The following is a 14,761-nucleotide window of genomic DNA, read 5'->3' on the forward strand; positions in this document are numbered from 1 at the left end:
CCTGCTAAAGAAATTGAAAACAGTTACATAGCACTAACTAATTGTTTCTGCATGTTTACTTCCTGTAAAAGGCAACAGGGCAGACTGAAGGCATCCCATTTTGCAGGATTACAGAACTCTTTCCATGTGACATACATTTCTGAACAGGGCTTTTTCTTTACATAACACAGTCAGTATCAGGAAGTCTTTAACGTGAGTTTGTGCTTCTTTTCACAGTCATCTCGTGCACACATCACGCGGGCTGTGTTGGAGCAATTCCTCTCCTTTGCAAAGTATCTGGATGGTCTGACGCATGGAGCACCACTGCTGAAGCAGCTGTGTGACCACATTCTGTTCAATGCTGCCATCTGGATCTACACCCCTGCAAAGGTGAGCTCCTGCAGGTGACTCTGGCTGAAGAAGGTTCAGAGCTTTAAGCCCCATATGGCTTCAGTAAAAGTTTGCATCATCATTGCATGTGAATCAAAAAGCATCAGTTTGGAAATCATAAATGCTCTCTCTGAGTCAGTGGAAATTAACTGTCAAATATGCATCACACTGTGTCAGTTATAAGATTTTTAGTGACAGAAAGTGTTTGCATAGGTGATGTTGAAACAAAGTAGTTGTCTCTACCCATATTTTTCCAAAAGTGCAACTATTACTATGAGCCAAAGGCAAACTATGTTGGCTCTGTCAGCTAAGTTGTCAAATAAAAGAATATTTCACCCCTTAATGGTGTTCAGGGCCCAACTGACATTCACTAAAACATTTCTAAACGTCAGAGGAGTATTAAGTTAAGCTGAGTGAAGGACTCTGATACTTTGAAAATATATTAGATGTTGAAAGGTTGCAGACTTACTTCTACTTTCATGTCCTCAAATTAACCAACCGAGTTTATTTTCTCCCTCCTTTTAAATAATGACCCATAAAAATGGGATGAGGTATATCAAAGAAGCTGAGTTTGTGTGGCAAATACATTTGCCTCAGGACTGCTGCTGGTGGGGCCAAGCCATGAATAAATAAAAGGAGGAAATAAATACAAGTGTGTCTGGAGGCTTGCCTGCGACAGTCCTCCAAAATGGAGCGTAGAGAAGAATAAAATGAGAGAAACTGCAAGGCAAGGTAATGAAGTGAGTTAGAGCATGTTTAGCTGGGGACAGAGCTGCACTGCCTCCTTCCCTTAGAACATGCCACAAAGTCTGCATTCACTCTGTTCCTCTCCTCAAGCAGCATGTGAGCATGTGAGCATGTGAGCATGCAATATGCATTAATTACATGGGACCTGTGACCTTGTCGTCCATTTTGCCTTTCTGTTCTCATGGAAATTATATGAGAAATAACCATAATGTTGTGCTCAGCTATCTCACAGCCCATAAACCATATCACATCATGCTTACATCATAACCACACTCACATAGTCATTACTATCCTATAATTTATGACATATGGAGAAACAGCCTTCTATGTTTTGGGAGAGGGGATTAAGGATTCTTGTCAGGTCTGCGGCTAATTACAGAGGACATGCTAATCATCACAGAACAGAGTGGAGCTGTGGCAATTATGAAATTGAGTAATAAGGGTCAGTGGCCATTCCTAACATATATCACTGAGGATAATAACCTCTGTTAGTGTAAACCACCACAGTAAAAAGTCATAGTTAATCTGAAATGGTACAAGGTTCATTGCATAGTCTGAGTGTACAGTATCAGGTACACTGAGCAGTGGCATTAGTAACAGTCAATACATTTATATGTGTGTAATCCCACTCTAGGTGCAGCTCTCTCTGTATACATACCTGTCTGCTGAGTTCATTGGCACAGCAACCATCTACAACACAATTCGTCGAGTGGGCACTGTGCTTCAGCTCATGCATATGCTGAAATACTACTACTGGGCCATAAACCCTGCAGACAGCAGTGGCATCACACCAAAGGGTCTCGGTGAGCATTTGTAACAATTTTTGAAGGTAGACGTTAATTTGCTTTTTTTCCACAGGGGAATATGATTTGATTTGGGTTGTTGTTTATAAAAAAAAAAAACTATTTCTCATCCCTCTGAAGGCTCATTCAAGTGAAGCTCAGTGATTTGGAAAGGAAATCATTGAGTGAACCCATCTCTATCGTTGTGTGCAGTGGCAAGCCTGCTATCAAAGTGTCTTCCTGAAATGGCAGCAGCTCCCCCACATTTGAAATGACTCATCTCCACATGGAAGCGCTTGCCTGTCAGCTGTTAGGACCGTGGCCATCACAGGAGATGACAGTGAGGCAGACACACCATATCAATATTGTCATCCCACTAAGATGCTTGGTGTGGGTGTTAGGTCTCAAAAACCCGGGCCAGTAGTGTGACTGGCATCCTCTGTCTGTGAAACAACAGCACGTCACCAAGCAGGCTGTGCTGCCAGTGAAAGCGTCCTTGAACCGTCATTTCCCCTTTTCTATCCATTATTCTTTTCGGAAGCTATCTGCGTCGTACAAGAGGTTGTTTTCTATTGGTTCTAAGAGCTCGGTTTATGCTGCACCAAGGCCCAATTAAATTTACTCCCTGAAGGTTGAAGCTTGTATTCTGTCAACATTGATATAATAGTCCTTGTACAATCAGAGGTGATTTCTGCCAAAACTATTTCTTCTTTACCTCTGCCAGCTTTCTTTGCTGCATTGATAATTTCAGTCACAAGTGAACATCATGTTTATTAACACTTCATAATGAAAAATGATTGTCATGGGTATTGTTGGCTGACTGACTGTATAAGGTACTCAGCTTCAGTTGTGATCAGTTAGGGCTGGGAGTGATCCTAAATGATTTCCTCCTAATAGTGGTTGTGACCTCTAGAGAGAGGTGTGCTAGGATAACAGGCACCTCTTCTCACTTTTCCTGACTTTAATTTGTTCCTTATCTGTATTCTTACTCAAGGGGATGTCTCTTATCCCTTCTTATGCCTTGCAAGGGAAGTTTACAAGACGATAAGGGCTGAAAGCTCAACCTGTCGGGCTCTTGTTCTAGGACAATGACGCTCTGCCATCACAGGAACACTTTATTTCTGTCATTTCTGCTGTAGTGTGTAGGTTTGTGTTCCTTAGAAGATGTTGAAATCATTTGTGTGGGTAATCTGTTTCTGGATAGCCTCATTGCAGTATAGTCCTGCTTAGAATAGTAACATTATCTAGTCCTTGTTTTTAGTTGACAATATGACTGAGGTCAGGAGTGAACTGAGGTTCTTTGGACATAATTTGTATACATATAAGTATAAGATGGGTGGATTGATAGCCATTGCCATCTCCATGGTCTGCTGCCAGAAAACAGCAGATCACCTCCTAAATGCTTCACCTGAGGAGATGAAGAGCTCTGGATTGTGTGCGCAATGAGTTAGGGATGAAAGCAATAAGATTTGGACCATGAGATAAACAGCTACCCAGACCAGCAGTGTTTGAACTCTTGTGGGGAAGCATGAGCAGGGCATGAGGAAGAGCACTTGATTTACTAGTCTGTCTCAAACCTTGATTTACAGTTATGGGTTTTGCATAGTGACTGAAATAATTGGGTGCCCAGATGAAAGTCCTTCACAAGGTGGCTGTGCTCAAGGGGGACAATGCTCAAGAACAGAGGTGATATTTGAATGAGTAGAATAACTCTGCCTTTAAAATTGAAGGTGTCAAATCAGTTCCAGGACACAAGATAGTTTAAAAAAAAACCTTTGTTTATATTATAAAATTCAAAGCATGTTAAAGGAACATGTGGACTGAACTTTGCTTTCCTCCTCCTCATGTAAAGGTAGGCTGTGTGATAACAGTCATTGTTGAGTCCCTGGTAGATTGTAATGGCTGAGTAAATGTCTGAGATTCTGGAGAAGACACCGCAGAATGAATCACCTTCCTACTGTATGTAATTTTCCGAGTGAGTCTGGTTTCATTGATCTGCGGTTTGATTTGGTGGGTCAGTTTTTTCTCTCTGTCCTTCTAAACTGAGAAATGACCAAACAAAGACACATACAAAAAGGGAGAGAGTCAAGCAGATAATAAAGTGTTCAATTATAGGACACAGAGAGAACACTTAAAACGAATCTCCTCCAGCTACTCGTTCTTTTTCTAGAAGGGCCTCCTCTCTTTTTTTTTTCTCTATGTCTTAATAGAGAGTGATATCAAATTAAAGCCGTGTATCATTCGGTTATACTCAGAATCAGGCGTTCATTGCTCAACTTCTCTCACACAACACAACACACTCACAGACTGGCGCATAATCTGTTTCAATCTTTATCGTTTTGTCTCTGTCTCTGGTCTGTCTCTGATTTACTAAATAATGAGTAATGAGATGGAGAGTCACCACTTTTTAGTTCAAGCTGGTTCTGTCTTGTCTCCATTGTAAGAGAAATGGACATACATGGATAATCCTGGATCTAATGTCGGTGTTACACCAGAGATGTTGTTGAGTGTGAGATAGGGGAATTGTTTCATTTCCTCGTGTTTACCTTGTATCCTAACCCTTATTAGGCTATACCCAATATTGAGTCATTACTGTTTAAAGTCAGCATCCTCCAAATGCTCTAAAGAAAGCAGGTTAAGCAGGCGAAGCATTCACCAGTCTCAACCTGAGAGGAATTGTGCAATTGTGTTTTGTTTACAAGCAGAAAGAGAATGAAAATATAATCTGTGTTAATCATTCTTGTTTTAATTTGAAGTATACAGGATGTATGTTATTATGTGTGGCATGACTTTATTATCATTATTCATAGGCTGGAGTAAGATTCCTGCATTAATCACATGGATATAAATCGTTTTTCAATAAACTCTCTCTCCGCATGCCCTTGGGATGCAGGAAGTGAAGCAATCTGTGAATGAGAAACAAGAGCCGAACAGACCTGCTGAGCATAATTGGTTGTGAATAACTTAGATGCAGTAGCTGTGGTAATAATGTTCTTATCATCCCCTCCATGTCAGGCTCTGTCCCTGCACTGGGTTTTCCGCTCTCCCTCTATTAATCAGTGTCGGGATGCAGTGGGCACTTACCATCCTCCTGCAACCTCAGGGAGCCTCATCATTGATTACATTGACCAGCTGTTGGAGGAGGATGGTCAGGTGTCTGCTGCCATTGTATCTGTCATCATGGCCCTGTCCTCATTTCAAATGAACATGTGTCCAGCCAAGGAGGAGGTTGGAGTTTATCAGTGCTGAAAGGAGAAGAAAGACGTTAGGGCAAAGTGGCCAATTTTCCCATGAAAGGCTTTCACTGTTGTGTTTGACCCAGTTACTCTGATTTAATACCTCTGCAAATGCAGAAGATTTTGTCTGTGTGTTTATACCTGGCTGGCTGCACAGGATGAATGTGAAGTGTGTGAATATATACCAGCTTTTACTGCCAAAATGGAGCCTTTGTGCTGCAGTGAGATTGCTGCTAATCCTGAGGGGATTGGTCTGTATTGTTAAAAGTGGTAATGTATGGCATACTGTGTATTTTCTGTGTGTCTGACTGAATAGCTGTGTACTGATCTGCCTGTTGCTGCAGCCCATTAACATGTTCGCCCAAAAACATTTTTTGGTTAAAAACAGAAGGGCTCGGCATACTGAATGAGATCTTATTGTGTCAGAATTAATCTGGGCATCAACCGCACCAGTACAGCAGGAGCTGCTTTTTGATATGACGGTTAATCAATGTTTTCTGTTGTACTTTGGCGTTCTTCTTTATTTGCAGAGCACCTGCTGACAGCACTCTGCTTGTCAGATGTGGAATGAGGTTCACGACAGGGATGGATTTCAATGTGAGCCTGACTTCAGAGTGTTAAAGTGACCTTAAGTTGGCAGAGGCATTCTGGGTAGTTTTTAATGAGATGTTGGCCAGTGTGATGGACAGGTGACCTTGGGCTGGCTGCCTAGGAGCAGTGTTGTGGCCAAGGCTGCCTGGGATACAAAGTTGGGTTTGGATGTGGTATAGATGATGAATACATTTAGAAGTAGAGGGAATTATTATCTTAAGGTGTATGTACCTCACTGCCTGTGAAAGTTGTTGGTAAAACCCAATGGCACTTCTGATACAAACATTCAAGGTGAATCAACAGAGCTGATGATACAGCAGAAAAAAGGAAGACGTCTTTGAAGGCGTCCTTCTTTGGTCTGTTATTTCTCTAAAGCACAGAGAATGGGCACGATAGGACTTTACTGAAAATAATAGTTCATTATCAAAAAGCATCCAAAAGAAACTTGTGTAAATAAAACAAGCATAACATTAACAGTAAAACAAGAGACAAGACAATAACAGAAAAAAATCTTTTATTTGATGACTTTTTTATTATTATTGCTTCTTTCTTTCCTTCTTACTACAGATGGTCCAAGGCCAACCCAGAAAGAAATAGTTTCTCTGCGGGCTCTCATGCTTCTTTTCCTCAAGCAACTCATCCTGAAGGTATATTCCACCTGTCTTCATGCTTCACAGCCCCATGCTCAGCTGCACTGAGAAAACATGGAAATTGTCCCTGTGTGTTATCCTTTAAAACATTCCTCAGTAAATTCTGAACAGCTGTGCTCAAAAAGCCTAATGAATTCATTATTAAGTCAAGAGTAAGTGAACAAATGACAGTTTTGACAATTATTTAATCATTCAAGTAAAGACACCAAACGTGTGTGGGTTCCAGATTTATAAATGAGACAAATGGCTGTTTTTCTTTGCTTCAGTTAACTGTAATTGATTACATTAAGGGTAGCTTACTGTTTATCAGTGTTAGCCCTCATAAGGCATTGCTTTTGACTTAATTATTAATGCCTGGCAGACTAAATCAATTAAATTACTTAAGAAACTAAACAGCACACTAATCGATAGTGAAAATACTACACTGCCAGGCTACATACTGTAATAAACTTTTGATTAGGTTTTTCAGTTGGCATGCTGCTGCCCACATCCCAGTTTGCCATGTCTCTGCAGATAATTATCCTGCCATGTACTGTAACAGGCTTTCCAAGACATGGCAGAAGCAAGAGGGATTTTAACACTGGCCAGAAAACTGGCTTGGAGTCTACATTTTATCACCAATCCAAACTTCTCAGAAAAACCACTGTTAACTGGCTCTTCAATCTGTTTTTGTGGCAGAAACGCAGATGCATCAATTGCAAATCCATTCATTAAAACATTGGAGGATGCCAAAACACTTCTTACAGCACTTACTTCTAAGTAGTGGGAAGTGCTAACATTTGTTATGTTGCACTTTGAAATTTGTGCCCAAATGTAAAGTGCATTACAAATAAAATCTATTATTATAAAGAGCTATAATATTGTGGTGCTCTTGTTAGAATACAGTGTGTCTTTGTGACTACTTGTCTGCTATACCGTTGAATTTCTTTCCTTTTGCATTCTTTCAGGACCGTGGTGTGAAAGAGGATGAACTACAGAGCATCCTTAACTATTTGTTAACAATGCAAGAGGTAAGAGGAGCATTTCTTCTCCATGCTTTACCTGGATTTACTCACCGTGTCAAATTATGCCACTTGGCCATATGCATCAAGGTCACACATCGGCCTCAGAGTAGCTGTTCTAAGAGAGAAGAGCACTTAAGCTGAATGAATGAATATTTTTGACTTTCACTGCACTTGTCATTGTGCAGTAGGCAGCCACTAACGCTTGGACTGTTTCTAAGCAGGGGCCCAGGTGTATTCTGCAGTTGCAGGTGATATATTTGGGAGAAACATAAATTATATGTTTGCTGCAGATGTGGAGTCTTTACAGCGAACAGAAACTGTGTTTCCTCTCTTCACCTGCTCCCTTTTTTCCTCTTCTGCTCTCCTTAATTGTCTTTCTCCCCTGGTTTGTCTGCAGGACGAGAATCTGCACGATGTGCTGCAGTTGGTAGTTGCTCTTATGTCTGAGCACCCAGCCTCCATGATCCCTGCTTTTGACCAGAGAAATGGAATACGGTAAGACCCCTCGGGGGAAGGCATAAAATGAAGAGGTGGTTCTACAAAATAAACCAACGCACCTAACACTCGGGCTGTTACATTGTGTGCATGAATAATTTATATGCTCAATGAAAAAAAAACTATGCATAGAAAACTAACAATATTAACATATCGATTTCGCTATACAAGATAATCAAACTCACCCCATGTGATCCTGTAAAATATAAATGCACCCAGTGTTGCACTCCCTGTGAGATCTAAGGAAAAGTGTGCTGTTGAGATTTGGACATTCATTTAAAGCTAATGTAATTCAGAATGACTTTCAGCATTCAGAAAATAAGTGCATGTCCTTTTTTTATCAACAGGGTCATACTTTATTATGTCAAGACCATGTCCTGTTGCCAGTTTTTTTACTGTTTGTGTCTATTCCAGGGTAATCTACAAGCTCATGGCCTCTAAGAGTGAAAGCATTCGTGTACAATCTCTTAAAGTCCTTGGATATTTCCTTAAGCATCTGGGCCACAAGTAAGTCACCCTTTCCAAAAGCTGCGTTGTACATTATAAATTGTAATGACACACTCTTGAGTGTTTCTATAATAAAGGGTCTAAAGACGAATGAATCCTTAAACCTGTCATAAAAGGCTCAGCAATAGAGTTTTTAGTCTTTTCATAGTCTTCACATGCAGTGTTCATTTCTATCAACATTACACAGACTCCTGTGATGGAAAAATCATAAATGAGGATTTACATTCAGAAGGAGGACTCATCTGTTCCTGCCACACAGAACAGCCAAAAACCTTTGACTAGATGCCAGTTTAGTAAATTGGGCTGCACTTCTTTGTAGATCACCTGTACTCTTGGCACTGGGCCCTAAAACCATTAATTCACATAAAATAAGAATGGAAGAGACCCAAGATACTGTCCTGCAGAATGAAATAAATAATAAACTACCCACTAGGATGTCGGCATATCATCTGTACGCTGCGCATGCTGAAAGCCTGTGGGCAGAGAACCTATGTTTCAAACTGCATGAAGCCCCCCTGACCACCTCAGGTACATTTGAAAAGACTGCTGTATGTCTTTGCAGTTTCACTTCTCACTTTAGACCCTGGTTCACTGTGAGCACATCATAAAGGACTAAACATGTCTGTGCTCTGTTAGATGTTTCTGATTGGCTAGATATTGATTATTGTGTCTGGGTTGATTGAGTTCATCAGATTAACAGATTTTAGGGCTGTTTGCAGAAGAAAGATGTGGCAAATTACAAGCTTTGTATTTGTATTAAATCGGTGCATGCTTTGAAAAATTAATATAACATGCCAAGTGTATAACTAAATGTGTTTCCTGCTGTGTGAACTCCTTATCTCCCCATAAGATAGTGTTTATCCGTCTCTCAGTGAATAGCATACATTCCCTTTTTTAACATTGCCTTAACTCATAATTTAAAGTAGGTATGTTTAAGGAAAAGGAGTATCACTCCCACTCATGAAAGCAAGGTCAGTCCCTCAGCTTTATGACATTGGTTGAATAGACTTGTACTGTACAGCTAAGTTTGCTGTGCATCATCAGTCTGCCCTTTTCTCCCAAATTTCCATATTTATACAGTTGAGACAAATGCTGCTCTTCTCCTAAGTGTCCAATTTGCCAGCCTGTGCAAAATACAAAAAAATGTCAAGTTATTACGAAAGTCCCAACTTGTCTTGAGGCAGTGGCAGCAAAGTGCAGCTTTGTGACAGCAGTCCTTATGCTGTTTGCAGATGCAGTTTGTCACTGTTGAACCCATTCACCTGTGGTGTTCCTTCGTTGTATCTTGGAGCCATTCCTAGTGACAGGCTAACTTCGTTATCCTACACACCTCCAACAAATTTCCCCCAATTTATGACAGCAGGCAGTTCCTGACACTTGTCTCCAGAGCCCGGCTCCCTGTGGGTGAGAACAGGGAAAGAAGCTGACGGCACTCACTGATCCATTCAGTGGCTTAGGGAGCTCTAAACAAGCCACTTTGCCATTATGTATGTGTGTGTGTTTATCCACAGGAGGAAGGTGGAGATCATGCACACACACAGCCTCTTTACTCTCCTGGGAGAGAGACTCATGCTTCACACCAACACTGTGACTGTGACGATCTACAACACTCTTTACGAGGTAACAAAACATTTTCCTCTCATACATTCAAGCATCACAGCATTATAGTTCTTTATGTACAGAATGTGCGACTGACATATTCTTACTGCTTCCTGCACTAGATTCTGACAGAGCAGGTGTGCACACAGGTAGTGCACAAGCCTCATCCTGAGCCCGACTCCACTGTCAAGATTCAGAACCCAAGTAAGCCACAACTGTGTCACATTTAAGGATAAGTCCTGTTTTATTAAAAATGGAGGAGATGTACATCTAATTTTTTGTTTCCATGCATGTGATATCAGTGATTCTGAAGGTGGTGGCAACCTTATTGAAGAGCTCCACCCCCAGCACTGAGCTAATGGAGGTTCGGCGACTCTTCCTTTCAGATATGATCAAACTGTTCAGCAACAGTCGAGAGAACAGACGGTGAGCAGAAAGAACCACCTCTTACTCACCCACTCCATTTATTATCTTGCTGATTATCTATTAAAGAGAGAGAATAAAGGCACAAGATTATCCTTTTACTATTTTTAATGGGCTTGTATTGATACCAAATTATCTTTAGACTATCACAGGTTCTCCAACAGATGTCTCATGTGGTTGTTGCTCATTCCTGTTCCTTTTTCTCACACATTCAAATCCTTTCCTGTGACACACTTTAGGACATATAGCAATTAAATTACCACTAGCCTAGGTCAAAAACATGCAAAAAGCTTTGTTGTGTTTTTACTTCCTGCATATTATTGTTGTCCTGGTGGTCATTTTGTTTATGAGATCCTGCTGCCAAAGCAAATGAATGCACAAATGGCCAAATGATCAAAGCAATGTGCTCTAATGTGAACAACAAGATGTCCAATATTACTGGAAAGAACTTTTGACACACAAAGATATGGAGGAGAAGCAGAGTTTGTAATTAGACTAAAAGATTTTTAATTCTGATGAAAAACCCAAGTCTGTACCACTAACACTAATTTAATTAAAGATAAGAGGTTTTCTTAAATTACTCAGACTATTTTATCTAGCTTATTTAATGCAGATTTTATTGGTTGATTGGTGATGTGCATATTTTAGGTGTCTGCTTCAGTGCTCTGTGTGGCAGGACTGGATGTTTTCTCTGGGCTACATCAACCCTAAAAACTCTGATGAGCAGAAGATCACTGAGATGGTGTACAACATCTTTCGCATTCTTCTCTACCATGCCATTAAGTACGAGTGGGGAGGGTGGCGTGTATGGGTGGATACGCTCTCCATAGCCCACTCTAAGGTGAGTACTGCACCTTACAAGAGAGGAAACGGTGACCTCTGCTGTTGAGGGAAACGGTTTTATCTGAACTAATCTCCACTGTCGTTTGATTCTGTAAATATTTTATACCACTGATCTTTTTACAGGTGACATATGAGGCACATAAGGAGTACTTGGCTAAAATGTATGAAGAGTACCAGCGTCAGGAGGAGGAAAATATTAAGAAAGGGAAGAAGGGTCTGGTCAGTACTATCTCTGGTCTATCTGCACAGGCTTCAGGCATTAAGGGTGTGATTGAGATCAGAGAAATAGATGATAACTCCCAGACACCAGAGAGTGAGACAGACTACGAAAGTGCAGACTCGCGCAACCTGATTGCTGATGGGAAGACACCTGAAGAGGGCTTCAAAGGAACTGAGGGAACAGTTGATGGGGTTAGGGTTGAAGTTCATGATCTTTTAGTGGACATCAAGGCTGAAAAGGTGGAGGCTACAGAGGTGAAGCTGGATGATATGGACTTGTCCTCTGAAACTCTCGGAGTAACTGAGAATGGAGCACTGGTGGAGGTAGACTCTTTACTGGATAATGTTTATTGTGCTGCTGTTGAAAAGTTCAGCAGTAACGTCAGCAGTGTGTTGTTGCCAAAAGGCAGTATGGATGACCAAAATGCAGCCCCACTTATTACTCTGGATGATGACAAGGACAGCCTCCCTCAGAGCAACACCTTCCTGTTTGGCAAGGCAGCAGGCAGCATGGAGGACAAGTTACTGCCTGATCTCAGTCCGGCTGAGCCTCTGGTCCTGCCCAGCCCAGAGCTGCCAGTTCACACAAGTGCCAGTAATGAACTGGGCCTTCTAGCTCACATGACAGGCAGCTCCCTACCCAGTATCCTGGAGAAGGATGAGTTTGAACTACAGACAGCCCTGGAGAGTATCAGCTCTGTGCCTGTTGCTGAGGCTGAGACCTCCTCCAAAAGCCCAGACGCTGCTGTGGGAACAGCTGCGGCGGAATCTGAAGGAGACATATTGGCTGCTAAAACCAGGGGTGCAGGAGATGCACAGAACAATACTTCTGACACAGAGAGATCAGACGACAGCAAAGACAAAGAGATGAAGAAGATTCAGACAACGGCAACCACACAGGTTAGTCTGAACAAAACTATTGTACAAGTAAAACTGTAGCTCCAGCGTGGCCCAGAGTGAAGAGTTCTACATGAACACACCCACAGTGATAATACTATTCACCAGCTGTGCTTGTAATGGGGACAGGAAGGCCTGGTGCACATCAGACCTCATCCCTCTGAGACTCAGGAAACTGGGCTGCTGGAATAGTTGGCTTAGCCAACTGGAGGGCAGAAATAGACAAAGCATTATTCTGCAACAATCGCCTGGGATTTGTTCATTGCTCCCCTCCTCTCGTATGAGCTGTGCTCTTTCTCAGAGGTCAGGCTCTTTCGCCTAGACTGGGTCACTGGTAGAGGGCCAGTGGGAGGCAGAGTTTATTTTTAAACCTTTTTGCTGTTGCATAATTGCTCATGTTGAATTCATTGCCACTGCTTTTTAAACAAGCATTTTGCGGCACCTTGCTGACTCATTCATCTTAGAGGTTGCATTGAGTTTAAATTTTCCTCCTATACCTCCAGGCAGAAGGAGGGTTTCTAAGGACTCACTTTAATCTGGCAATTTATCATTCTTAGTGAGTGGTATGACAGTAGCATTATATCTGATTATGGATGCATCTAGTCTGTGTACATTCTCATAATGGACAGTGACTGTATATGTGTTGTCAGAGTCATTGATTAATCGGTTCTCTCATCAGAGTCTGCACGACCGCCTAGTCACTCAGGTGGAAAGGGACATCCGTGTGGACCTTGGCTTTAGAGGGACGCCCATGACAGAGGAACAGCGACGTCAGTTCAGCCCTGGCCCACGCACCACAATGTTCCGCATCCCAGAGTTCAAATGGTCAGCCATGCACCAGAGACTGCTCACTGACCTGCTGTTTGCACTGGAGAGTGATGTCCATGTCTGGCGGAGGTGTGTGAAGTACTTGATGTGCATTTGAGACAGGGAGCCTGTAGTAGTACCCAGATTCTCCCTCTTTATCAATATACAAACTTTTATTATTATTATTTCAGGCATATATGAAGTATAATGCGTTATATACATTCCATAACTGTATTTTGCCCCCTGGTTTATACAATATTAAATCACTTAAATCTTGTTGTTTTCTCACCTTTCCCTGCAGCCACTCCACTAAATCTGTCATGGACTTTGTGAATAGTAATGAGAACATCATTTTTGTCCACAACACCATCCATCTAATCTCTCAAATGGTCGACAACATCATTATCGCTTGTGGAGGGATTTTGCCTCTTCTCTCAGCGGCCACCTCTCCTTCTGTAAGTGTGCCTCACTGACTTCATTGAAGGGGAATAATGCCATCTAGTGGTAGTTTACTATAACTGCGTGATGCATAGCTGTGGTTTTTACAACAGTACAGTATGTGGGGGGAAAGGCTTACTTGGGTGTATTGATTTTGCCTTACTTTGTATGTTCAGGTTCACTGTGCTGTAAGGCTGTAAGATTTCATTTTCTTATGCTGGTTAAAATTTAACAATCTTGTGCGTCTTTCATGTTTGCTTAGTACCAAGGTTAGTCTGTACTGTATTTTAATGTCTGTCTAAATCTCGCACTGTAGTAAGTACAGCCTGTGCTTAATACTTGGCAAATACTAAATATGTACTTTCCTTTCTCTGGACTGCTGCAGATGGCTTTTTTTATCCATTAAAAACTCTCTTGATATTTTTGCAGAAAGTGCCTCTTTGGTACAATCCAAACAAAAGCATTTGGCAAGATGTTAGTATCGATGCTGTCAGCTGAACTCAGAAACCATCCTCACACTGACATGCTGTAATAATAATGGCCCATGCTGCTTCCATCTTCTTGACCTGCCACTGTGTCTCTCTGTTGTAAATCCAGCAGCAACAGCTACTGCATTTTTATGTGTAATATGCATATGGCATTTCCATATTTATTGCACATTTCTGTTGTGTAATGGTAGTTCAATTGCACGGAATGTGTCTTAGAAGCCATTTTATATGTGCATTTTTTTCTGTACATCATGTCTCTCTTTTGTTGCTTGTGCAAGACGGAGCTGGACAACATCGAGGCAACACAGGGCATGTCCTCAGAGACCGCCATCACTTTCCTGTCCCGTCTCATGGTCATGGTAGATGTCTTGGTCTTCTCAAGCTCACTCAACTTCAGTGAGATTGAGGCAGAGAAGAACATGTCATCTGGCGGACTGATGCGCCAGTGCCTCAGACTTGGTAAGGTCACAATTGTATATTTGCTGCAGTAGATGTGAATGGCAGTCAGTGCAGCAGGGTAGTGGTTGAATTATATATCCATTATGTGGTGTTTATACAAAGGAAAATGAACAAGTTGAAAAACAATAGTATTCTCTTTACATGTTCTAATAAATCCTCTAATCCCTTAAAATCCTTTTGTTTGATTGGCAAAGCTAATTAAGTGAA

At 41.5% G+C, this 14,761-nt stretch overlaps 1 protein-coding gene across 5 annotated transcripts in view; it reads left to right on the forward strand.

Moving 5' to 3' along the window:
• The window catches only part of nbeab (neurobeachin b), a 160,531-nt gene that overhangs the window by 56,607 nt on the left and 89,163 nt on the right, over positions 1–14,761 (forward strand). For 2 of the 5 annotated variants that reach the window (XM_028418798.1, XM_028418801.1), the window contains exons 12-26: positions 217–369; positions 1,751–1,919; positions 6,293–6,372; positions 7,323–7,385; positions 7,777–7,874; positions 8,289–8,381; positions 9,893–10,001; positions 10,103–10,184; positions 10,283–10,406; positions 11,052–11,244; positions 11,370–12,365; positions 13,042–13,259; positions 13,471–13,630; positions 14,037–14,039; positions 14,374–14,554. In XM_028418798.1, the coding sequence (XP_028274599.1) occupies positions 217–369; positions 1,751–1,919; positions 6,293–6,372; positions 7,323–7,385; positions 7,777–7,874; positions 8,289–8,381; positions 9,893–10,001; positions 10,103–10,184; positions 10,283–10,406; positions 11,052–11,244; positions 11,370–12,365; positions 13,042–13,259; positions 13,471–13,630; positions 14,037–14,039; positions 14,374–14,554 (2,722 nt within the window). The remainder of the gene's footprint in view (positions 1–216; positions 370–1,750; positions 1,920–6,292; positions 6,373–7,322; positions 7,386–7,776; positions 7,875–8,288; positions 8,382–9,892; positions 10,002–10,102; positions 10,185–10,282; positions 10,407–11,051; positions 11,245–11,369; positions 12,366–13,041; positions 13,260–13,470; positions 13,631–14,036; positions 14,040–14,373; positions 14,555–14,761) is intronic. The other 3 variants (XM_028418799.1, XM_028418802.1, XM_028418800.1) reach the window with 2 other exon arrangements.

This window comes from Parambassis ranga, chromosome 13 (genome assembly GCF_900634625.1).
Source record: "Parambassis ranga chromosome 13, fParRan2.1, whole genome shotgun sequence".
Classification (NCBI taxonomy): domain Eukaryota; kingdom Metazoa; phylum Chordata; class Actinopteri; family Ambassidae; genus Parambassis; species Parambassis ranga.